At 48.0% G+C, this 24,906-nt stretch overlaps 1 protein-coding gene across 12 annotated transcripts in view; it reads right to left on the bottom strand.

Annotated features, from left to right (window-relative positions):
• The window catches only part of LOC140849506 (uncharacterized), a 139,641-nt gene extending 115,164 nt beyond the window's left edge, over window positions 1-24,477 (bottom strand). For 2 of the 12 annotated variants that reach the window (XR_012131420.1, XR_012131434.1), the window contains exon 1: window positions 24,070-24,471. Coding sequence is in view for 4 of the 12 variants with exons in the window: in XM_073236791.1 (XP_073092892.1) it covers window positions 24,070-24,385 (316 nt within the window). In the remaining 8 variants the exon portion in view is untranslated. Of the gene's footprint in view, window positions 1-2,374; window positions 2,520-9,933; window positions 10,864-11,595; window positions 11,724-13,026; window positions 13,173-20,048; window positions 20,226-24,069 lie in introns of all 12 variants that reach the window. The other 10 variants (XR_012131435.1, XR_012131429.1, XR_012131433.1 and 7 more) reach the window with 10 other exon arrangements.
• Window positions 24,478-24,906: the final 429 nt, after the last annotated feature.

The following is a 24,906-nucleotide window of genomic DNA, read 5'->3' as shown; positions in this document are numbered from 1 at the left end:
TCAAGACAATTTGGTACTGGCACAAGAAGAAACCCATAGATCAATCGAACAGACTAGAGAGTCCAGATATAAACCCAAACATATATGGTCAATTAATATTTGATATAGGAGCCATGGACATACAATGGGGAAATGGCAGGCTCTTCAACAACTGGTGTTGGCGAAACTGGACAGCTACATGTAAGAGAATAAAACTGGATTATTGTCAACCCCATACACAAAAGTAAATTCAAAATGGATCAAAGACCTGAATGTAAGTCATGAAAGCATAAAACTCTTAGAAGAAAACATAGCCAAAATGTCTTCAATATAAACATGAGCAATTTTTTCCTGAATGTATCTCCTTGGGCAAGGTAAACAAAAGAAAAATGAACAAATGGGACTACATCAAACTAAAAAGCTTCTGTACAGCAAAGAACACCATCAGTAGAACAAAACGGCATTCTATAGTATGGGAGAATATATTCAGAAATGACATGTCTGACAAGGGGTTAACATCAAAAATATATAAAGAACTCACATGCCTCAACACCCAAAAAGCAAACAACTGATTAAAAAATGGGCAGAAGATCTGAACAGACACTTCTCCAAAGAAGAAATTCAGATGGCCAACAGGCATATGAGAAGATGCTCCACACTGCTAATTATCAGGGAAATGCAAATTAAAACCACAATGAGATAACATCTCACACCAGTTAGGATGGCCAACATCAAAAAGACAAGGAACAACAAATGCTGGTGAAGATGCAGGGAAAGGGGAACCCTCCTACACTGCTAGTGGGAATTTAAACTAGTTCAACCATTGTGGAAAGCAATATGGAGGTTCCTCAAAAACCTGAAAGTAGAAATACCATTTGATCCAGGAATTCCACTCCTAGGAATTTACCCAAAGAAACCAAGTTCTCAGATTAAAAAGGACATATGCACCCCTTTGTTTATTGCAGCACTATTTATGATAGTCAAGATATGGAAGCATCCTAAGTGTCCATCAGTAGATGAATGGATAAAGATTTGGTACATATACACAATGGAATACTGTTCAGCCATAAAAAGAAAACAGATCCTACCATTTGTAACACCATGGATGGAGGTAGAGGGTATTATGCTCAGTGAAATAAGCCAGGCAGAGAAAGACAAGTAACAAATAATTTCCCTCCTTTGTGGAGAATAACAATGAAGTGAAACAAAGGAGGAACAAAAGAGCAGCAGACTCACAGACTCCAAAAAGGGACTAGCGGTTACCAAGGGGAGGGATAGGGGAGGGATGCGAGAGGGTGGGTGCGGAGGGAGGGAGAAGGGGATTGAGGGGTATTAGGATTAGTACACGGTGTGGTTGGGGCATCACGGGGAAGACAGTGTAGCACAGTGAAGACAAGTAGTGACTCTGGCATCTTTATTTTTAATTACTTTTTTATTAAGGTATTATTGATATACACTCTTGTGAAGGTTTCACATGAAAAAGCAATGTGATTACTACATTTAGCCATATTATCAAGTCCCCACCCATACATACCCCAATGCAGTCACTGTCCATCAGTGCAGCAAGATGCCACACTGTGGCAGTGACTTAAGGTAACCCAGTGGTGTCTATCTCGTGGTGTTCAGCGCCTCTGTGATCCCCTCCCCTTGAATGTGGCAGAAATTCTGACTTGCTTCTAACCAACAGAATATGGGAAAGGTGACAGGATATATGGAATTATGTGTACATGATCACATTATAAGATTGAAGCACACCACATCTTGCTGGAGTTTCCATTTCCCTAGCTAGTTTGAGCCTTGAAATTAGCTATGTTGCTGAGTCCCGTGTGACCAAGAACTGTGGGCAGCTCTAGGAGCTGAAAGCAGTCTCCAACCAATAGCCAAGAAGAAACAGCAGCCATCAGCCCGCAGCTGCCAGGAACTGAATTCTTCCAACAACCTGAGTGCACTCAGAAGCGGATCCTTCCCCAGTCAAGCCTCAAATGACACAGTGACTACAGCCTAGTGAGACCCTAAGCAGAGGAGCCAGAGAAGCTGAGCCCAGACTCCTCAACTACTGGAACTGTCATATAATAAATGTGTGTTGGTTCAAGCCACTAAGTTTGTGGGAATATTGTTAGGCAGCAATAGATAATAAATCAGACATATGAAATCATTTGGAAGAAAATATACTGAAATGATGGTAGTGGTTACATGTGGGTATTGGGATTAGGGGTATCCTCCTAAGGAGGATATAGCCTCCAATATGCTTATGATACTTACATAACAATAGAAAGTTTTTAAGGAGTCACCAGGAGAAAAACTACTTGCCACATCTAAACCGCCCACACACCCAGGGTACTGGGTCACCCGCTGCACAGAAGCCACAGAGACTAAACCTCCAGTGCAGCTTTACCTGCAGGAGAGTGAATGTCGTCCTCAAACACCTTCTCCATTTCAGCCAGGTGCAGATGGGTAAACAGCTGGGACTCTTCTTGGAACTCAGACTTCTGGCTAAGAATGACGGATGGTGTCTGGGAGCTAAGAACCTCCTTGCACTCCTGGTGGTGGATATGTAGAACAAATATGACTACAAGAACCAGGGACTGAGAGGGTTGGTTTCCTAAACTGAACATTTTAAAGCACATCTTACTAAAAGAGAGACTCTTTGGGGAAGGTCAGAGCATGTTGTATTATAGAGCGTTGCTTACTGATGCAAACACGTAAGTCTTTAACACTTTTAGACCTGGAAAGACGAAGGAAGATCTAAACTGATTCTCCTTCCTTTGGAGAGTTAACTCCTCTTCCCATTTAACAGAAGTCACAACTGAGGCTCAGCCAGGTTAGTGGACACGGCTAAAGTCCCACCTCACACTTAAAAGGACTCTAATTTATAAGGTGCTTCAGTTCAGTAACTATATTTTTTCAGATCTCCAGTGCTCAGAATTCAAGACCCCAAAGAATCCAGCTTCATCTTCCCAGCCAGGTTGATTTCATCCTGACCAGCCCAGATACCCCTGGGTCAGATCTGATCATCTGTGCACCCACCAAAGCTCACACAGACCCCCCCCCCCAACACCCCCGTCAGGGGCTCTCTGATTCCTCCTCCTGCTCACCGCCCCGCATCCCCCATGTAGCCTTCCCACCCCTCCAGCCCTCAGCAATGTCTCCACAGCCCCGACACCTGACTTAGCACAATGCTTTAAGTCACTAAAAGCTCAGGTCTTCAAAGGCTGCCTCCCTCAAAAGACTCCAGGGGTGGACGATGGGATAACCACTGAGTATTGCTCACTCCTCCACCCCAACTCCACCAAAAGAGAAAAGGTGCTCAGCTTCCCATGAACAGTCATTGAATCCCTCATGGTCTATACACACTTGCTGAGCACCAGGCACTGTGGACACAGCAGTGAACAGAGCGGAGCCCTGCCTTCATGGAGCCCAACAGATGAGCTAATTAGTGGTCTCATCATCCATGTGGGCCCCTGGGCTTAGAAATCTCAGCGCCATAGATGGGTAAGATTGCTCAGGGGAGGAACAACCTAAGACAGGCACAGTCGCAGGGGGACCATCAGGTGAGAAATTGGGGATCAACAGAGGTGAGGCTTAGAACCTCACCCCCATTTTGAGAGAGATCTTCTGCATCCGTGGATGTTTTGTTGCCCTTGTCTAGCTTGGATTAATACTTAGTCTATAGGCACAGACCTGACCATCTAAATTTTCCCTCTTACAGCACAAAATTATGTTTTGTACCTTTATCTTGCATCTACCTACCACTTCAGCATTTTAGTAAAACAAAAAACTAAGGGAGAAATGTGGGATTCCCATATAAATCAAGTATAAAAATCAAATGAATAATCATATCTGACTTGATTGTTTATAGTTCATGATACGTGATCAAAACTGAACATTTCTGTGATATAACTGCCCTTGCATTGTTCACCATGTAAGAACTTATTCACTATGTAAGAACTTGTTCACCATGTAAGAACATGTTCGTTATGCTTCAGAAGATTGGAGACGGTTGAGAATTAGGCTTGGGGTTGATTAATGATTGTGCATTGAGTCCCCTATACAGAATTTTATTGTTGTTAACAACCATTTGATCAGTAAATATGAGAGATAGCTTCTCAAAAAAAAAAAATGAGTGGAGGACCTAAACAGACATTTCCCCAAAGAAGAAATAAAAATGGCCAACAGGCACATGAAAAGATGCTCCACTTCACTAATCATAATAGAGATAAAAAAAAAAAAAACCAAAACTGGTTCTTTGAAAAAAAAATCATTCAAACTGATAAATCTCTAGCTAAGTTAACCAAGACAAAAAGAGAACACAAATTACAAGTTTTAGAAATGAAGGAGGGATCATTTTTACTGAAGAATGGACATTGAAAGGATAATAAAGGAATTTTGTGATCAGCTTTATGTTCACAAATTTGATAACAGATGAAATGGACCAATTCTTTCGAAGACACAAACTACCAAAACTCACAAAAGGAAAAATAAATCATCTAAATAGGCCTATATCTATTAAATCAAATCAATAATTAATAATCTTGTATTAGTCATTGATCGTTTCAATGACTAATTCTAACAAACATTTAAGGAATAAATGATACCAATCTCTTCCAGAAAACAGAAGCAGAGTGGTCACTTCCTAACTCATTCTGAGGCCTGTGTTACCCTAATACTAAAACATCAGATTAAGTCATTTATAAGAAAATATATTACAGACCTTTCATAAGTGTAGATGCAAAAATCCTAAAAAATATCTGCAAATCAAATCCAGCAATGTATAAAAAGAATTATGTGCCACGACCAAGTAAGATTTATTCTAGGTATGAAAATCTGGTTCAATGCTCAAAATCAATTGATGTAATTCATCACATCAACAGGCTAAAGGAGAAAAATATATGATCATATCAATAGATGCAGAAAAAGCATTTGACACAACCCAACAACCATGATAAAATTCTCAGTGACCTAGGAATAATAGGGGATATTCTCAAATTTATTAATAAAGGGCATTTACAATAAACCTACAGTTAGCATCACACTTCATGGTGAGAAACTGGATGCTTTTCCCCTAAGACCAGAAACAAGTAAAGGATGCCCCCTCTCCTCACTCATATTCAACACTGTACTGAAGTCCTAGGTGATGCAGTAAGAACAGGAAAGATATACAGATTAGGAAGAAAGAAATAAAACTATCTTTATGCACAGATGATATGATTTCCTATGTATAAAATCCCAAACACTTGAAAACTCCTGGAACTAATACATGATTATACCAAGGTCATAGGATATAGTTAATATGTAAAAGTTAATTGCTTTCCTGTATGCCAGCAATGAACAGTTGGAATTTGAAATTAGAGACACAATAGTGTTTACATTAGCACCAAAAACAATGAAATACTTAGGCACAAGGTAACAAAGTATGTATGGGATCTACATAAGGAAAATTATAAAACTGATGAAAAATATCAAAGAAGATATAAATAAGTGGAGAGACAGTCCATGTACAGGATAGGAAGACTCAATATTTTCAAGATATCAGTTCTATCCAGTTCGATCTATAAATTTAACACAATCCCAATCAAAACCCCAGTAAGACTTTCTTCATGGGTATTGACAAACTGATTCTAAGTGTGTATAAGAAGGCAAAAGACCCAGAATGGTCAACATAATACTGAAGAAAAAGAATAAAGTGAGAAAAGTGGCACCACCTGACTTGCCATAGAAACTATAGTAATCAAGGCAGCATGGTATTCATGAAAGAATAGACAGATTCACTGATGGAACAGAATACAGAGCCCAGAAACAGACCCACACAAATACAGACAACTGATTTTTGACAAGGAGCAAAGGCAATTCAATGGAGAAAATCTTTTTAACAAATGGTGCTAGGGCAATTGGACATAAAACTTACGGAAGATAACATAACGGTAAATTTAAGTGACCTTGAGTTTGGTGATGAATTTTTTAATTCAACACTAAAAGCACAATCCATAGAAGAAAAAATGAATTCCTTTGAACTTCATTAAAAGTAAAAACTTGTGGTCTGTGAAAGAATGTTAGGAGATTGAAAAGGTAAGCCGCTTCTCCAGACTGGGTAGAGTGCAAAAGCAATAAGGAACCTACTAAAAGTTGGCCTGCTTTTTATATTTGCTAACCAAAGTCAACGATTACATTGCCTTCCCCCACCCCTCCATCCCCAGAAAACTCCTTTGTTGGTCTATATTCTACAGAATCACTGTCGTTACTGTTACCCTTTAATATGACATGAGCACATTTTAAAACTGTCCTGTAATAAACACTATGTTCTACATAGAACCTAATTCAGGGAATTTCATTATACACTTGGCTCCCAACACACCCAGACTCAAGTACAGGCATCTGTTTCAAGTCTGTCAACAACTTGGAATGGTTCAACTCAGCCTCAGACACGGTTGGTACTTCACCCCATGCCCCACAGGCCTGCATTTAAACAGCAAATGTGAGATAAGCGGTGACTGCATGGAGTGTGAAGGGCAGAAACAGCATGTGAGTGACTGCCCTGTCCTTCCATGTGCAACTCCCACTCTGAGTCTCCCAGATTCACTCTTTTGCAAGTGTTTTCTAATGGGGTGTTTTCCTTTTGGGGGAAAAATGTGACTTTAAAGTATTAGTTCATTACTGTTTTTTAATACTGTAATATTGCATTGGTTTAGTTCGTTATTTTTACCTGCCACAATTATTTATATGCAAAGTTCAATAAAAGAAAATTGCCACTATCTGCATTTCTTTTCTGGCCATTCTTATTATTCATTTTATTTTGTGATTATTAATGTCAATAAGTATGTTGCATGGGTGAGGCGGGGGAGGGAAAAATGGCTGCTGCATGAAGGTGAACTCCGTGCCAGGTGCCGGACTGTGTTCAGCCCTGACCTCACTGGAAACTTCACACTGACCCTGTGATAAGAGCTTTGGTAGCTCATTTTACAGGTGCAGAAACTGAGACTCAGTGAAGGGAAAATGAACCCAGGATTACAGTTAATAAGTGGCAGAAGGGACTCAAACTCAGGGCTGGCCTGAATGCAAAGTGCATTTCTGAAATGCCAGCAAGTGTGGAGACCCTGCCAGAGCAAGGCACAGGAATGTGGGCGGGGCTGCTCAGGGCTTCCTGGAGTATGCAGTGCTGCAAGGGACTGCCCATGGCAGAGGGCAGTGAGGCCTGAGGACCATGTGAGGAGTCAGGGAATGGGGGTCCAGCCTGAGCCCTGTCACTCGCTGGCTATACAGCTTTAGACAAATCCTTTCCCTCCTGGGGACTTATGTTCCTTCACGGGGGTTTTCAAAGGCTCAGGATTCCACAATCAAGTAAAGAAATGTCAAGTAAAGAAATCAAGTAAAGAAATACCCACTCACCAGCGGGTATGGCTGGTGAGCGAGCATAACATTCCCCTTCCCCATGTCTAAGAACTTAACCCCCAAATCCCACAGGGGGCGATTAGGAGCCCAGCCTCTGGCTGGAAACCAGATGGGGTCTACTACCTCCTTCCTAGATGAATGACCTTGGACATGCCCCTTGTCACTGATCTCAATGTGCTAAATCATAAAATAGTATCATGATATTTACCTCAAAGGGTGGTAGTTAGAATAAACAAAACAATACTAGCTCATGAACTGGGCACTTCTTATGTACCAACACTGTTCTAAGGGTTTACATTGCTTTTTCAGATTGGAACCCTAACTACCACTTAAAGTGACTTCTAAAATGATGGCACATGGAAATAGGTTGGAGTGTACAGAAAGCTGTCACCAGTCAGCCAATGCAATTACAAGAAAAAATTGCCAAATTCATCCGAAGAAAGTTTAAACTCTGAATGTGAAGAATGTTAATAAAAATCACCAAAGGAGACCAAGATATGCAATTTTATAAATGAAAACAAACTATTGTCAGCTTCCTAAAGACACACTGGAGATCCTTTTTCACCAAAAGCAGTTATAAAATATATTTTCCTTTAAAAAAATCATCTTAATCGATGGCGTCAAGAAGCAAGTAAACCCAACAGAACATTAGTTTGGTTGTGAGCAACAGAAAACACAAGTCAAACTGCCTTAAGTGAAAAGGTGTGATTTGCCTCTGCTATCAGCTCATTAACTGTCCCATAGGAAATAGTAACTCGAGGGTAACTAGTTCTGACACACTGGTCCCCCCCCGCCACATCTTGATGTTTCTGGAATGAGGATGTGCCCCACAATTGATGCCCAAGGAACATGCCTAAAGGGAGGCATTGGCTTCAGGCTCAGCAGAGTTGGAGAGATTAAGCTACGGCAGCAGGCCCTCAGCTCTCGGCCCATAGCTCCATCGTGTTTCCGACAGCCCCACTCCCAGTAGGGGCAGGATGGCTGTCAGCAGCTCCAGCTGCAAGCCCTCCCAGGTTTTATGCTTCCACACTCCTACACTGGCCTGCTGTTGGCTGGAATTGGGTCACATGACTACCACTTGGACAGCTCCATGGAGGCTCAGGGAATGGAATGCAGGCCTTTGTCCCCAGGTCACCCTCCTCCCCTTGGAATCCACGGTATAGTCAACTTCATCCACTGTACCTGGCTGAGGTGGAGAAGGGAGGCTTCCCCTGAGAAAACTTGTGGCTGCTACCCTAAGAAGGTGGAATGCATGCTGGGTGGCCCCCAAGTAACAGCCATCCGTTAAGATAATAATGGGGGGCACAAGGACGATTTAGAGAAGGGAATTCTACTGGATCATCCACTGGGCAGCTCAGGTGACCCCACAAGGGAAGCATCATTGTTAGGAGCACCAGACAGCGAGAAGAGTCTTGGATGATCCCTGGTGTGGCAGGAGTGGGAAACTAGAGGCGCAGAGAGGGAGAGTGACGCCTTTGCAGTAGCCCGCAGGTGGGAATGAAACCGGAACACAAATCTCAGACATTTAGCTCCCATCCAGCACTCCCAGCTGGCCTTGTAAGGGCCAAAGAGGCTCTCGGAAGGGGGACGCCAGCTGGTTTGTCACTCTTGGAGGAGAAGCCCATCAGCAACCCCCAAAGGAAAGGGATTTCTTCCCAACAGCTGTAGTGGTGTCTTTAGCAAGTCTCTAGCCCACACCTGCCCCCACTGCACTGGGGTCTCCCAGTCTGTCTCAGGTGGGAGACAAGTAATAAGTGTCCTAGATTCCTACAGGCCTACCCAGTCACTGGGGGCCCCAGTCTAAGGCCTTAATCTTATGTAAAATTAAGGAAATTTTACGGAATTTACTGGCCAGCGCTTCTAACCTGCTCCAGCTGGCCCATCCATAGCTTCTGGAGATTCTGGAGCTGTCACCACCTGGCCAGGCTGGGCTTTCCTGTCTTCCGTGACCCTGGATCTTCACTCAACCAGATGCTAAGAAACCCAGTGTTTTTACATCTTGTGTTCAAAGCCCAGAACAGCGCAGGCGTGAACCCACTAGCGGGGCTGTCTCTGTAGTCTCTGGGGGAGGGGCTTGGGTGCTGCAATCTGATTGGATGTGAGAGGAAGCCTGTCTTTATAAAGTTTCGTTTGTGTAATAAGCACATTATTTGATCTAGATAGTGTGTAATTTGGGTGGAAGAGAGGCTGCAGATGGATATTAGACGGGGCTTAAGCACCCTCTGGCACCCCTTGGTGTCACTAATGTCGTCACCAATTTAAATTAGAGGAACATATCTTAATGATAGTACCAGCAGGGTTTGAAATCCAGGCCTCTCAGCTGGTGGGAAGACGTATGGGGTGAGGGCAGAGCACATGGACGAGATCTTCCCAGCATCGTAGGACTTTAAACAAGGATGTTAACTGAGGACTATGCTATGACATAGACAGTCAATGATATAAGTGAAAAAAGAAAATTATGAGAAAGCATATATAGCATGAACGTGTATATAAATATATGGTGATTAAGAGCACAGGATCTGGAGCCCGAATGCCCAGGTTCAGATAACGCTTCCACCGCTTACTCACCTTGGACATTTTACTTAAACTCTCTGTGCCTCACTCAGTCTCTTCATCTGTAAAATGGGGCTAATCATCGAGGGTAAGGTGAGGATCCATGAGATAATCCATCTAAGGCGTTTACTGCAGGTCCTGGCACACAGTAAGTGCTCAAACGATGTTAGTCGTTGATCTTGTTAGTCTCCTGCGCAGGGACCTCTTTCCCACTGGCTCTCTGGCCGTGAGCCGTACCCACCCTGGCTGCGGAACCCAGGACCGGCCGCAGCGGCTGCCCATTGTTCCGGCCTTCCTCTCAGGCTGCTCGGGATCGGGCGGGAGCAGCTCCAGCCCAGGCGGGGAAAGCATCCAGGCTCCAGGCCACCTCCCCAACGCAGCAGTGGGCGCTTGTCCAGGCGCCTCCTCCACCCGGGGTGTGAGCCCTGGGGCCTCAGTCGCCTCGGGGTCCTCTCTGGAAAAATAGGAACAGGAAGGAGCGCACATCTCCTTGCGGCCTGAGGGTCAAGTGAGGTCACACGTGCACTAAGTCCAGCACGGTTCCTGGTTTCCTGCCTTGGGCACTTGTGTCCCCAGAGCTGTTGTCCCGCTGGGGTGGGCTTTCAGAACAGGGTGCGAGGGAGTCTGGGCCCGAGGAATTCTTCACTCATGCTGCCTGTCCCTAGCAGCCTCATGCTTTCCTCCAGCAGGCGGCCAGCAGCAGGTGAAAGAGCTGGGCAGCTTTCCCAGGCCGACAGCCACAGGAGACCTCGGTCTGGAGGCCTTGCATCCTGGCTCTACTGCCCAATTGCTGTGTGACCTTGGGCAAGGCTTTCCCAGTCTGTGTCCTGGTTTCCCTCAGATGATTTGGAAGGTGGGTGTGGCTCCTCACCCTGGCTGTACCACTGGTTGTCTGGGTCACTATGGGAAAGTTGTCCCACCTCTCCAGGGCTCAGTTTGTCTTATCTGCAAAATGGCATGGCCAGGCAGATTAATGAGATAATTCCCGATGTTTATCTGCCACCCTTTCCTCCATTTCTCTGCTCAGAAGAGGAACCACGCCACCAACTGGGGCTCTGCAGAGTAAATCCAAGCCTCAGCAGCACGTCTTTCTTCACTGGGCAGCTACCAGCACGTGACTTTTGCTACTCTCCCTTCCCACCCCAACGCTAAGGAAGCAGAGAGGGCCTGAGTGTTCACAAGTTGGCGTTGACATGCATGACCCAGGGCAGCATGTCCGGTGCCCATGGTGCAGGAGTGAACCTCCTGTCAGCAGAGGGAGCTTATGCAGTATTTGAGGAGTGAGGAGCTGGGGCCTTTTTCATATCAGTGCTTCAGAGCCTATTCTTGAAGTGCCCTCCTGTCACCTTCCCTCCGCCCGAGATGACTCTACCTGCCAGCCTCTACCCATCATGCTGCCTTCCTGCTCCTTCCCTCCCTTTTTGCTCCCCAATCTTGTGAACTGCCACAGGAACCCCCAAATTTTCTGTTGCAGAGAACAGTGGATCTGCTCCCAGTTTCTGGGGTTGGGTGTAGGGGGCTTGGATGCCCCCATAATCTCCATCAACTCCCAAAGTCATCCCAAATAGTTACCTCCAAAGAAATCTTAGGGAATATGTTGTTCTTTTGTAAACAGTCTTAAAATAAACCTCTCCAACCTGCCCCTTCTTGTCAAGCTCCTACTCTCAATTTGCCTACCCAGATTCATCAAAGGGCTCTCAGCAGGACAAAGCCTCTTCCATCAAAAAGTATCACCTTCTGTGGAAGGCTGCTGGGAGTAAAGGCACGTTTCCATTCATGTATTTCAGTTTATCTTCATTGAAGTTCTGCAGGTGAGAAAATACTGCTCTGATTTTACAGAAGTGGAACCTGAGGCTTCTGGCATCACAGCCCAGGCTCTGGACTGTCAGCTGTCTTTCCACCTCTCCAGCCCCCTTGGGCCCCAGGCAGGTCCCAGCTGGCCCAAGGCAGCAGCCTCCCAGGACACAGCTGCTTCCTCTGCCCCTACACAGGTGACCACCACCTCCTGGCAGACACCCCGGAGGCCTGGGGTTCTTGTTAACGTCATTCTCCATATTATTTCCCATACTCTGCCCTCCAGGCCTGTGGTAGGATGGCACCTCCCTGTCTCCTTGTGATTGGGTGAGGTCACTGACTAGCCCTGGCCACTGAAGTATGAGAAGGGACAGTTGTCACCTTCAGCTGGAGCACTTAATTGCCAGATGGAGACTCTCTCCCTCTGCCATGGCTACTGACAGCCTTTCACATGGTGGCTGACCCACTGCCCTGGGCTCTGGAGTGGGGATATGGAGAGCCTGCAGCCCTTCATGGACATGCCTTGTGCGAGAAATACTGTCAGGAGCCATGGGATTTGGGGTTGTTACCGCAGCAGGGCCTAGCCGGCCTTGACTAGTACAAATCTCCAGAAAGCAAAACGAAGGTGGAGCTGAGAAGTGGTGTGGAGGATGTTGTGTCTGGAGACCTGTTTTGTATTTTTTCACGAGATGGCCAGCCAGGTGTGGCCCCACAGGAGACACAGGAGAGGCTCTGGGCTACAGTGTCTTACACTCACAGGGCTGAGACAGGGGCATTGGTGGCGGGGGGGGGGGGGGGGGAAGACAGGAGTGGGGGCCAGGAAATGCTTGCGCACTTTTGTTCGGGTTTCCATGGTAAAGGCAGGGCAGGGCAGGGTGAACAGTTCAGGAGGGGCTAGTTTGAATAATTTCAGTGGGCCCTGGGCTACAGGGGTGGTCGTTCGTTGCCTGGTATCTGGCCCTGGGATGATTATGGAGCAGAGTATTGCCTCCCGGGGTGCAGAGCGGGGAGGCAGTCTGGCCCTGGATATACAGTATTGAATGCCCAAGCTGGGTATCTGTGGCATCTCAGGCCCAGCAGGGACTGGGGGGACCCTGAATTTGCCCTTTGTTGGATGTTAGCACATCTTGGCATGAGTGGCTGGGACTGCTTGTTACCCCAATATCCACACTCCCATTTTTCCTTTATAACAGAACCCCCATATTATATGGCAAAATGCCCAGTCAACAGACTCCATTTCTCAGCCTCCCATGCGGCTGTCTGGCCATGTGAGGATATCTTGCCACCTGTGAATTGAAGTCTACCTGGATTTACCGGTGGGCTTCCTATAGGATACTGACTCAGCTGGGGGTTTACTTTGTGGTCTCGCTTCCTCCTTCCTGCTGCCCGGAATGTAGCTGTCGTGTCCACAGCACCAGCAGCCGTCTGGGGTGGTACAGGTGGTACAACGAATGTGAAAACTGTCAAGCCGTGGAACATGTTTTAGTACGTCATGAATGCTTTGTAGCCTCCTATAAAAACAGACTCCCCAGGGAGGTGTGCCACGAGTCTCACATGGTTTTGTGCTCAGCTAGAGAGAAGCCCTGCTGTATCAAGTAAGTCACAGAAGATCCTGGAAGTGATCTTTTTGGGTGAGCTTTGGGGTCTAGGGAAATTTCTCAGCCACAGAGGAGGGCAACTCTTGGCCAAAGTGACTAACTGGAGAAGTGGGGCCTTGAACATACACCTTCTAGAGCTTCCATTGTGTTCCTTCTCCTGCGCAGGTACTGCCAGAGCCCACACCCCCTGACCCCCACCCCCAGATGCTGGCTCTCTGCCAAGCAACGGTAGGAAGAGGGAGTTCCCCCACCTGGCTCCCCTTGCAGCCTTCCAAGGGACAGCCACGACTCCCCAAGCTGAGGGCCAGAGAGGGAGAGAAGGCCAGTGGGGAGACACCCCAGCCCTACACTGACAGTTCCATGAGCCAGACAAGCCCCGCAACCGGCACTCAGGTTCCCCATTTATAAAATGGGGCAATAATACTGCCTCCCTCTCAGGGTGCTTGGGGGTCACACAGGAGGCACAGGAAAGACGAGTGTGCAGTCTGGCTGTGTGGGCTAGTCCCCATCACAAGAGGCTGAAAGCAATGACGTACGTCCTGTTTGGTCTGGAGCCCTGGCTCAGGTGTCTGATGGACCTGAGTTCAACAGTGTGACCCACCGCTATCGTGCCTTGTCAAGCTGGGCCTGAGCTCTCACCCAGCAACTGGGCATTATTCCTGTGGCTAATGAATGTGAGCCACCTGGCACCATGCCTGGCTCATAGCAGCCCTCAGTAACTGGCGGGCCTTCCCCAACCACTCCTGGGCTCTGGGGACATTTGTTGTTCTTACTGGCTGTCCTGTTTTCACACCTCCTTCCTATGTCTGGTGAGTCCCCACCTAATGAGGCTTCTAGTAAAGATGGCCATGAAAAAGAGAAAGCACATGACCCAGGACCCACCTACCACGTGCCCCCAGCACAGACCTATGGGTGAACCCACCACCCAGCGAGGCAGGAGCACAGAGCCCCATTCCGGTGGGGCCCGCGTCCAGGGTCTGCAGCCACCAGGGACAGTTTCTGCAGGGACTGACAAAGGGACAGATGACACTCCCTTTCAAGGCTCTCCTCCAAACGGCTGACCACCCTCCACTCCAAGTTGCCTGTATGTGTTTAGATGCCCCTCCCATGCATCTGGCCAAGAAGGCTGGCGGGAGTGACCAGCTTTTGCCAGGGATATAGAAAATTAGACCCAGGCCCAGATCCAGGGAGGCACAAGCTGTGTTTATGGGATGTGTACACATTGCAAAGGGAAAGCAAGAATGCTCTGGGTAAGAATCCCAGCTCCCCAACTTACCATATGTCCAATCACCGCCCACAGCATACTTCTGAACCTGTTTCCTTATCTGTCACAAGACTCCCAATGGTCATTTTTTGTGTTTTGTGGTTTAAAGGAGATAAGGAATGGAAAGCCCCTTGCATCATACTTAGCACATTGTAGGCACTGGATTTGAGAAGACACTGGGTCAGGAAGACGCACAACACCAGTCCTCACGGTGTGGTTTGCATCAGAATCACGGGAAAGGATAAGTCAGATGCAGATTCCTGGACACATACCCAGAGTTGGGTGACGTGAGGCTGGGTGGGCCCCTGGGACCTCTATTTTTCAAAAGCATCCCCTGCCTAGCGGTCTCTGCTGCAAGTAGCTGGGGCCACTGCATTTGGAGAAGGAAAGGATCTGAGGAGAAAGGTGAGGGCCCAGATGGCTGAACCACCACAGCAGAGGAACCTCTCGAAATGGTAGCTTCTCTCTTGCTGGAAACTTCTAGAGCAACCATCTCTGTGAGAGTCCAACCTGGACTTAGGTTCCAGAAACAATGCAGGTAATTTGTGTTTGATCTTAGCTCACATTTAGAGCAGTAAGGGACACATTTTCCTCACGTGGATACTGTAATAATCCAGTAACATGGATATAGTAGTTCAAATTTAGTTAGCACTTCCCATGGGCCAGGCATTATGTGAGTGTTTGTGCTAATCAATACCAATAAAATCATTTTCCCCTTCTCACAGGTGATATAATTGACACCCAGAGGTAAAGTCACTTGTCCAAGAGTAGGGATTAGAATCCAGGCAGGCTGGGATCCCACAGCCTATGCAGTAAGCTCTGCCCCCTCCAGCATATCACTTTGGGGTACTGTGAGGACATGCACGGGTCTCTGCAAAGTGCCTGCGCCTCCATGCATAAGACTAAGTAGGGTAGAAGTGTGAGGAGCGTGAGAATGTTAGGCAGGCCCCTGGGCCTCTGACTCACTGGCCCTCCCTCAGCTAACACCTGGGAAATCTATGACTCAGCTGCACAGGGATGGGACAGACCTGGAGCCTGGGCGGCTCCTTACCACGCAGGCTGTGTGGTGTTGGGCAAGGTGCTTCTCTCTGTGAATCTGGGACCACTGTGAACAATATTAGATGGGTTGTGCTATGCCCAGCAGAGTGCCCCGAGTGCAGGAGCTCATCACAGATCTTCCTGCCGTCACTCAGTGGTACACGTGCAGCTGTGGTGACATAACCTGGGTCTTGCCACACCATCTGGATTCCTTGCTGAGACAGTAGTGCACAGCTGGTGCTTCCCTCTGCCCAGAAGCCATTCCCCCTTCTTCTAGGAAGAGCACCTCCATTTTCACTTGAACCAGGGGATTGGTATCTCTGTAACTTGTAGCTGGACTGATTCCAAGAGGAAGTTGGACACTCACATTGATTGAGAGCCAGCTGTGTCCGAGGCACCTATGATTAATTCACAATCCTCGGGATGAGCCTGCAAGGCAAGTGTCACTCCTCCCACTTGTAGATGTGGAAACAGAAGCTCAAGAGAGGTTTAGGAACCTGTGCAACGTCACAGCTCAGATGCCCTAGTGCAGCCCATCTTTTAAATAAGAGTGAGGTCTTCAGTTCATAACAGCAATCAATTTTTCTAGCAGGGGCAATCATTCATTTATTCAATACTTACTAAGAGCATCCTCTGTGCCAGGCATGATACTAGGCCCCAGGGGTAAGAGGCCCATATCCAAGCCCCTGCCCTCAGGGAGCACCATTCCAGATGGCACAGAGGTTTCACCTCATAGGCCAAATCCAGGTGGCAGTCACTGTCTGTGACATTGCTGAGAGGACTCCGAGCTTCCCAGCAGGAGGGGTGTAGTGGCTGACTACCCAGGTCTGCCAAGGGCAATGTTAGGGAGTTTCTGAGTGTTTGCTGCCTATTGGATACCCAGTTTAGACTTCTGAAGGTCGTTTGCATAAATGTGTAACAAAGCAGAAACATCCTGGTTGGAGCACAGGTTCCAATTTTTATTTGAAAATGGCCACTGTAGACCTAACTAGGCCCTGTCCTCAAGGCACCCTAAGGTATACAGTACATAGAACAGAAGTCTGAACCAGAGCTCAGAAGGCAAGGAGGCCATATGGACGGGGATGATCAGGGAGGCTTCCTGGCAGTAGAGCTCCAGGACTTGGCTAGGTGGAGTTGGTAGGGGGGCTTCCCAGCAGCGGCACAGGCATGGGAGTGTGCAGTGGGTGTGAGGTGGGTGGGCATGAAGAGGACTCCTGCCCTGCTGGAGTGGAAGAGTAGGGGGAACAAGGTTGAAAAGGTAATAATGGGATGAGCCATGGAAACCTCAATGTCAGGCCTGATCTTGGCCCTTCAGTAGGGAGCCAATGACGACTTGGAGCAAGGGCATGCCCAGTGAAAGATACTTCTTGGTGGCTGGAATAAGGGGAGAAGCCAGAGGTTGGAGTTAGTTATTACACCATGGAATGGAAGACGCTCCTGCATGTATGTGGGAGTTAGGGGCCTAGGTTCTAGTCCCAGATCTACGCTGATGTGCTGCATGAACACAGGCAAGTCCTTTACCCTTCTGCGCTGCTTTCCTGCTGCTCCATCTTCTTTTTTTTATTAAGGTATTATGGATATACACTCTTATGAAGGTTTCACATGAAAAACAATGTGGTTACTACTTCACCCATATGATCGTATCCCCCCCATACCCCAATACAGTCACTGCCCATCAGTGTAGTAAGATGCCACAGAGTCCCTATTTGCCTTCTCCGAGCTACACTGTCTTTCCCGTGACCCCACACACAGCATGTGTACTAAACATAATACCCCTCAATCCCTTTCTTCCTCCCTTCCCACCCGCCCTCCCCTACCCCTCCCCCCTTTGGTAACAGCTAGTCCCTTCTTGGAGTCTGTGAGTCTGTTGCTATTTTGTTCTTCAGTTTTGCTTCATTGTTATACTCCACAAATGAGGGAAATCATTTGGTAATTGTCTTTCTCCGCCTGGCTTATTTCACTGAGCATAATATCCTCCAGCTCCATCCATGTTGTTGAAAGTGGTAGGATTTCTTTCTTTCTTGTGGCTGAATAGTATTCCATTGTGTATATGTACCACCTCTTCTTTATCCATTCATCTACTGATGGACACTCAGGTTGCTTCCATATCTTGGCTATTGTAAATAGTGCTGTGATAAACATAGGGGTGCATCTGTCTTTTTGAATCTGAGAACTTGTATTCCTTGGGTAAATTCCTAGAAGTGGGATTCCTGGATCAAATGGTATTTCTATTTTCAGCTTTTTGAGGAACCACCATGTTGCTTTCCACAGTGGTTGAACTAGTTTACATTCCCACCAGCAGTGTAGGAAGGTTCCCCTTTCTCCACAACCTCACCAGCATTTGTTCTTCTTAGTCTTTTCGATGCTGGCCATCCTAACTGGTGTGAGGTGATATCTCATTGTGGTTTTTATTTGGATTTCCCTGATAATTAGCGATGTGGATTATCTTTTCTTATGCCTGTTGGCCATCTGAATTTCTTGTTTGGAAAATTGTCTCTTCATGTCCTCTGCCCAGTTTTTAATCAGGGTATTTGCTTTTTGGTTGTTGAGGCATGTGAGTTCTTTGTATATTTTGGATGTTAACCCCTTGTCAGATATGTCATTTACAAATATATTCTCCCATACTGTAGGATGACTTTTTGTTCTGTTGATGGTGTCCTTTGCCGTACAGAAGCTTTTTAGTTTGATGTATTCCCATGTGTTCATTTTTGCACTTTTTTCCTTTGCTTGAGGAGATGCCTTAGCGAAAAAGTTGCTCATGTTTATATTCAGGAGATTTTTGCCCAAATTATCTCCTAAGAGTTTTCTGGTTTCATGACTTACATTCAGGGCTTTGATCCATTTCAAGTTTACATTTGTGTATGGGACTAGACAATAATTTAGTTTCATTTTCTTGCATAGCTGTCCAGTTTTGCCAACACCAGCTGTTGAAGAGGCTGTCATTTCCCCATTGTATATTCATGATTCCTTTATCATCTATTAATTGACCATATATTCTTGGGTTTATATCAGGGCTCTTTAGTCTGTTCCATTGGTCTGTGGGTCTGTTCTTGTGCCAGTACCAAATTGTCTTGATTACTGTGGCTTTCTAGTAGAGCTTGAAGTCAGGGAGCATAATCCCCCCAGCTTTATTCTTCCTTCTGAGGATTGCCTTGGCTGTTTGGGGTCTTTAGTGGCTCCATATGAATTATAGAACTATTTTCTCTATTTTGTTCAAGAATGCTGTTGGTATTATGATAGGGATTACAATGAATCCGTAGATTGCTTTAGGCAGGATGGCCATTTTGACAATATTAATTCTTCCTATCCATGCTGCAGCATTTTCTCTTAAAGGCCCTTTCAGACCATGACTGAGTAAAATGTGTGTGTATGTGGGGTCACTTGGTTCAGTCCAAATTTCAATTTCCTACTTTTTATTTGGCCTAGAAGTCCTGGCCGAAGGTCCATCACCCACGGTTCACCTCATGCTTCAAGTCCATATAGCTCAGTCCTCAGGTATGTCCATGCCTCAGCTTCAAGTTGCATTTGTCTAACAGAAGAGAAAACATGACCTTGGAACCCTGTTCCAGCTGTGTAACTTGAGAGATGTACTTTGCCGGTCACAGCTCCTTAGCAGCAGGATATGAGCCATTGTGATGATACCTTTAAAGCACATGGGGCAGGTCTTACTGTTCTTCAGGCAGTAAGTGCTCAATCAGTGACAACTGCCTTTCCTGCTTTTGTTCCATTGTTTCCTGTGTAGGAATCTTGGCTTTAAGTTCCTCACAAGCTATCAGTGTCTCGGGCTCCTGGTCAGGATCTGACACCAGAAGCCAGTGCAGCTCTGGCCAGGCTCCTCCCCCAGACTGTGACGTAGGGCTGCCTGACCTGGTGAGCAGTCCCAACCCTCACCCCTCCCTGGGTGGGGGCCCTGTCATTCCTCACAGGGCTGCCAGCACACAGGTCCCCAGTCTCTCCCCAGACACCAAGTGTGACAGGCACCTCTGTCCAACCAAACCCACCAGGACCTAAACTAAATTTCTCTTCCAATTCTGTTCAATTGTATCTGGTTACTTTGGTAATGGGTTATACATTCAAGTTTTTCAAAATTTAAAAGGCACCACAAAGTGTGCTGTAAAGAAAGTCCCCTCCCACCCAGCACCCACACCCTTAGTTCCCCTTCCTGGGGACAACCAATCTAAATCCCTTCTTAAAACAAACTTAGTCGGCTCCTGTCTTATAAAAATCATAAGCATTTGAAGCAAAAACTGACTTCAAAGCAAAACAAATCGTACCACCTGGAGCACACACAAAAGTACAAACAAAAGCCCACCCACAACCCCCCAAGGGACCGCCAGCATTTCAGTACATGCCCTCCCTGCTGCCAGTGCACATCCACTTTCCAAAACGCAAAACACAAACTCAAGAGCAGAACCACAATATTGATTTTTCACTACCTTGCCAGTGTCTCAGGAACATTTCCTCATGGCTTCTTCCTTGAATGACTTTGATAGCTTTGTGATCTTCCAGAAATACTGCTTATTTAACCAGACCCTAGTGAAGGGCATTTGGGATTTCCAGTGTGGTGATGGGCCCTCAGACCCCAATGCCCACTTGTTTGTTGTAACAAAGTCCTAGGAGAGAAAATGCTGGGTCACAGGCGTGGCCATTTTTAAACACCCTGGATACCCACCAAACTGTCCTCACTTTGCTCAGCAGGCCTTGGGGTCTAACCCAAATCTGATTTCCTCAAGGCCACAAGGTCCTGGTTCATATATCACTCAACAGCAGGTGTGTGTGCCCCTAACCCCACCACCACATCTAGACTAGGGCTGGGGCAGGTGACCTGATTTGTTTACTCAGGCAAAGGGCCTCAACTGGGCTCATCCCAGTCCCAGGTGAGTCAGCTGACCACGGCACCACCCTTCCCCAAGCAGGAACCCAGCCGGGACAAGAGCCACCACCTTCCAAGGAGAGAAACAGACTCGGCAGTGGCTAGAGAAGGACGGGCAGCAGCACCTGGCGCAGGTAAGAGCCCTGCCTCTTTCCCTCACTGTCCTGACCCTCTGGGACTTCCTGGCAGTTTCCTTTCAAGGCACCTCACTCTGGGAGCCAAGTGTGAACTGGGGTTTCTCCTACGACCCCAGCCCTGGGCCAGGCCTGAGGGTCTAGTGACCTTCTTCCAGTATCATGAGGGCGCCAGGCTCCTGACTGCTGGTGACAGTGTTCACGGAGATGGGACCCATACCCTGCTTCCTGAAGTGAGCCCATGGAAGGCCAGGCAAAGAACTGATTGTCCTAAGAAACTGAGTGCAGGCCTCAGTTTCTGTTACTTCTCTGCCTGAAGCTATTTCTACCAACAAGTTCTCTACCAGGCAAGGAAGCTGGGCCAGGGGCTTAGCCACTCTCAGAACTGGTTTCTTCATGTGGAGACTGGACACATCCCCCCAGTCAGAACTGAGTGAGGTAATGGACACAGGGGGCCAGTGTGCGCAGTAGCCCCAGAAGATGGTGCTGAAATGGGGCTGCTGGGGGCTGGGCAGCAGGCAGGGGTGTTACATGTGGCAGCCCAAAGTAATGACCCTACCTCCCCAGCCTTCTCTCCTGGGCTCCTGCCCTTGCCCTCTAGTCCACTCTCCAAACATCAGCCAGAGGGAGCTTGTTAAAATCAAAGTTGGGCCATGTCACTCTGCTGCTCACACTTCTCCAGGGGACCCCATCTCACTGGAGGAAATGCCACGTCCTTCCCATGGCCCACAGGCCTGGGAGGATCTGGACCTCACTGCCTCTCCAAGCTCCTCTCCTGTTACGCGCCCCCTGAATGACTGACTTCAGTCTCACTGGGCAGACGTTCTGTACACGGAACGGTCGCCATCTCAGGGCTGCTGCAGCGCTATGCCCTCAGCCTCAAGGCACTTCCCTAGTCCTTAAGGCTTTTACTCAAGGCACCTGTCAGCCCACAGTGAGGCTCTTCTGGACCTTCTGACACCTGCTACCCTCCATCCCACTTTCCTTCTCCCATCAATTCCCACCAGTGGACACAGCATTTGCTCCTCTCCATCCAGCTAGAAGTACCACTCCTCCAGAACAGACTGGTCTGCTCACCCCCTTCTCACCGTCCCCAGAACAGTAGGGGGACTTAGTGCTCTGTAGATGCACTGAAGGAAGGAACCAAGCTAACGATCCTGCACACCCTCTGTGAGTAGGTACTGTGCCACCTGCTTTCCACACACTTCCTTCTAAGACCCTTTTCATCTCCATCATAACTCTGTGATACAAGTATGGTTACCCACAATACAGAGGAAGAAATGACACTCAAAAGGGACTTGTCCGTGCTTGCTCTCACAAGGCAGAGGCAGCAGTCTGAATCCAGCCCTGCCTGCTCCCAGGGTCTTTGCTCCTGCTCTGCCCCTCCTGGGCCTGGATCCGGGGGCATCTGCATTCCCTGAAGCAACTCACAGTTCTTCTCCAGCAGGCAGTACAGCCCTGAGAGGAGAGGCACGTGCTGGCGGCCTAGCAACAGCTTCCTCCTTCCCCACTTATCACATCCCTGGGCTAATCTGGCCTTCCAGTTCTTCCTCTGACATTCTAACCCACGCTTCCCTCCCACGTGCTGTCTTCTGAAGGATGGATGAGTTGTCCCCAGAAACAAGCAGGAGTCCCGGAGTTTCAGCTCTTTGGAACAAAGACGTGACCTCATTACAAAGTCCAAAGATGGGGGCTGACAACCTCTTCTCAGCCCCACTCATCTCTGAGGCCTCGCTGCCAGTTTGCTGAGCGTGTTGTTACTACTTATAACATCAAAAACTACATTGGCTCAGGGATGGAAATTCTGGAAAGTGCAGTGAGAGAGAAAAACTCCTCTAGAAGGGATCGGTTAGGTGTTTCTTTTCCTGCCAGAGGAGCCGGTGGGCTGTGGGAGCAATGAGCACTGACCTGAGCCCTCCTCCACTGTCTGATTCAGGAGCCCGCCTTTCACTCTGCCTCCTCAGGATTATGTTTCTTTACTTCAGGCCTAGGTTTTTCTTCAAGGGATTTTTTTGGATTCTCTCTTCCCTGTGTCTCTGCTTCTCCACTCTTTTAAGAAATAGTAACCAGACCCCTGTTGTATGCCAGCACTGAGGACTCAGAAAATAACATTCGCAACCAGAGAGGGAGATAAGCAAACGAATACAGCACAGTGGAAATCTAACCCAGGAAATTGCTCACAAGAGGTGCTTAATAAACATTAGTGGAATGAACGACGAATAGGTGAATGTCATGTTCTGTGGTCTAGAGAAGGGAGGCTTGCCTAATTCTGTGAGTGTGTGGGTGCGGAGATTTTGGGGAGAGCTTAGTAGTGAAGGAAGAATGGTTCATCAGATGAGCAAGGGGGAGAAGGCATGAATGGTATTACAGACTGGGAACAGCACCTGCAAAAGGAAGGAATCAGGAACTAGCAGGTGAGAACTAGAAGAAGCAAAGAGTCTGGAATTAATGAAATGCAGGTGCAAGAGTGAAGAGGTGAGACTGAAGATGGTACCAGGAGACAGGACACGGAGATCTGAATGCCAAGTTGAGGTTTGAGATTTATCCTGAGCACAAGAGCTGGGTGTGGCTTCAAGAGCAGGAGTTGAGGATAACCCCCCGATTTCTGGCTCAGACCTTGGGGTAGGTTTGGTGGGGCCACGGCAGAGAGGCAGTAAAGCTGCGTGAAAATGAGTTCAGTTTGAATAACCTGCAAGAGGTGGTAGAGACCTGGAAAGCTGATGGACTCAGACCTGGGCCTCCCTATCCCTGAAGTAGGACACTCCACCCCCACCCTTCCAGCCCTCCATGCTTCACAGTCCTTCCTTCCTCCAAGCTGCCCTAGCCATTTGTCCAGCACCCCAGAGACCCAACTGCCTAACAACTCTTATAACCAGCAGTGGGTCCAATTTTGCTGTGGCCAGTGATGTGCCCGGCCAAGCACAACACCCCCACCCTGAGCAGCAGGCTCTCTCACTCGGGCACTCTTGGGTGAGATCCCAGGGCCAGTCTGCGTGGAGCGGGGCGGGGGCCCTTGCAGCTCAGCACCCTGTCAGGTGTCAGCGCGCAGCAAGAAACCGGTGAGCGGGAGCCTAAAAGTGGGAGGGAGGATGACGTCACGACGGGCAGGACATACTCAGGGCCTGAAGGCGTTTCCGCACCGCCCCGAGAGCGAGGGGGCTTCCTTTTCAGTCCAAGCAAAACAGGCAGCGCAGAGCGCAGCCGCGTCGACTTTGCCTCCTCGACCCCCAACAGCTGTCTCAGCGCATAATCTTATCAGGCAAACAGGGGGCGGTCAACCTCATCCTCCTTCCTTCCGAGGCCGTAAATGGCCCTCAGCGGTCAGGGCAGTGGGCAGGCGAAGGGACACTCGCTCCCTTTAAACCTCGATTTGATCCGTGCAACCTCCAGTCCGGCAAAGAGGGGACGCGGACCCCGACCGAGCCCCCATCCTCTGCTCTGCTGCTTTACCTGATCTCCTTTTGTGGATACCGGCGCCAGCCGCAGGCGACTGCCGAGCGCGAGAGGCTGGGTGGGCTCCAGTCACCCACCCGGCCGACCATCGGCTTGAAGAGCGGACCGCCATTTCCCACCCGGCAGCCGCAAGGCTTCCTGGGGCCCCGACGCAGGCGCTCTGCACGCCGCAGCGCCCCCTAGCGTCCTGGCTGGGTCCCCGCACCGGGGCCGTGGCCCGCAGCGACTGGAGGCGGGTGGGGGTCCTGGGGTGGGGGTGGGGTTGTCGGGCGGTGTGACAGATTGGAAACTGAGGCCTGGGGCTGCAGAACATTACAGACCCCTGGACCACTGCGGCTCTCTCTGCTGCCCCAGCGCGTGGAGTGCTCCCATTTCACAAAGCGGGAAGTTGAGGCTGAGGGAGCGGGCGGGTTCGTCCATTGCAATATGAGGCCCCAGTCTTTATTATAGAGGAGAAATGAGGGCAATAAAAGTAATTTGTAAGGAAAGACAGTGCATTTCATTATGTAAACATCAGACCGAATTACACTCAGTCATGCTTGTACATAATAAAACGAGCAGTTTAGGTTTAATACAAGACAATATTCAACTGAATTTTGCCGAGTTTATATTCGACATCTTGGGTCGAACGCTGATGTGTTTGTTTGTATACACGCATGGATTCGCTGTGACAGCTACAAGTGCAGATGTACGTGGGTGTGTTTCTGGTGACTCACCAGTGACCTATCCTCACCTGGTGTGGATAGACTGATTTTCCACAAGGGTGAACCTCCCGCCGATTAGCCTGATATGTGCATTTCTGGATAATATATTGTATATTAAAACCGGGGGAAT

This window comes from Manis javanica, chromosome 5, assembly GCF_040802235.1.
Source record: "Manis javanica isolate MJ-LG chromosome 5, MJ_LKY, whole genome shotgun sequence".
Taxonomy (NCBI): domain Eukaryota; kingdom Metazoa; phylum Chordata; class Mammalia; order Pholidota; family Manidae; genus Manis; species Manis javanica.
This window is presented reverse-complemented; position numbering and strand designations above follow the sequence as displayed.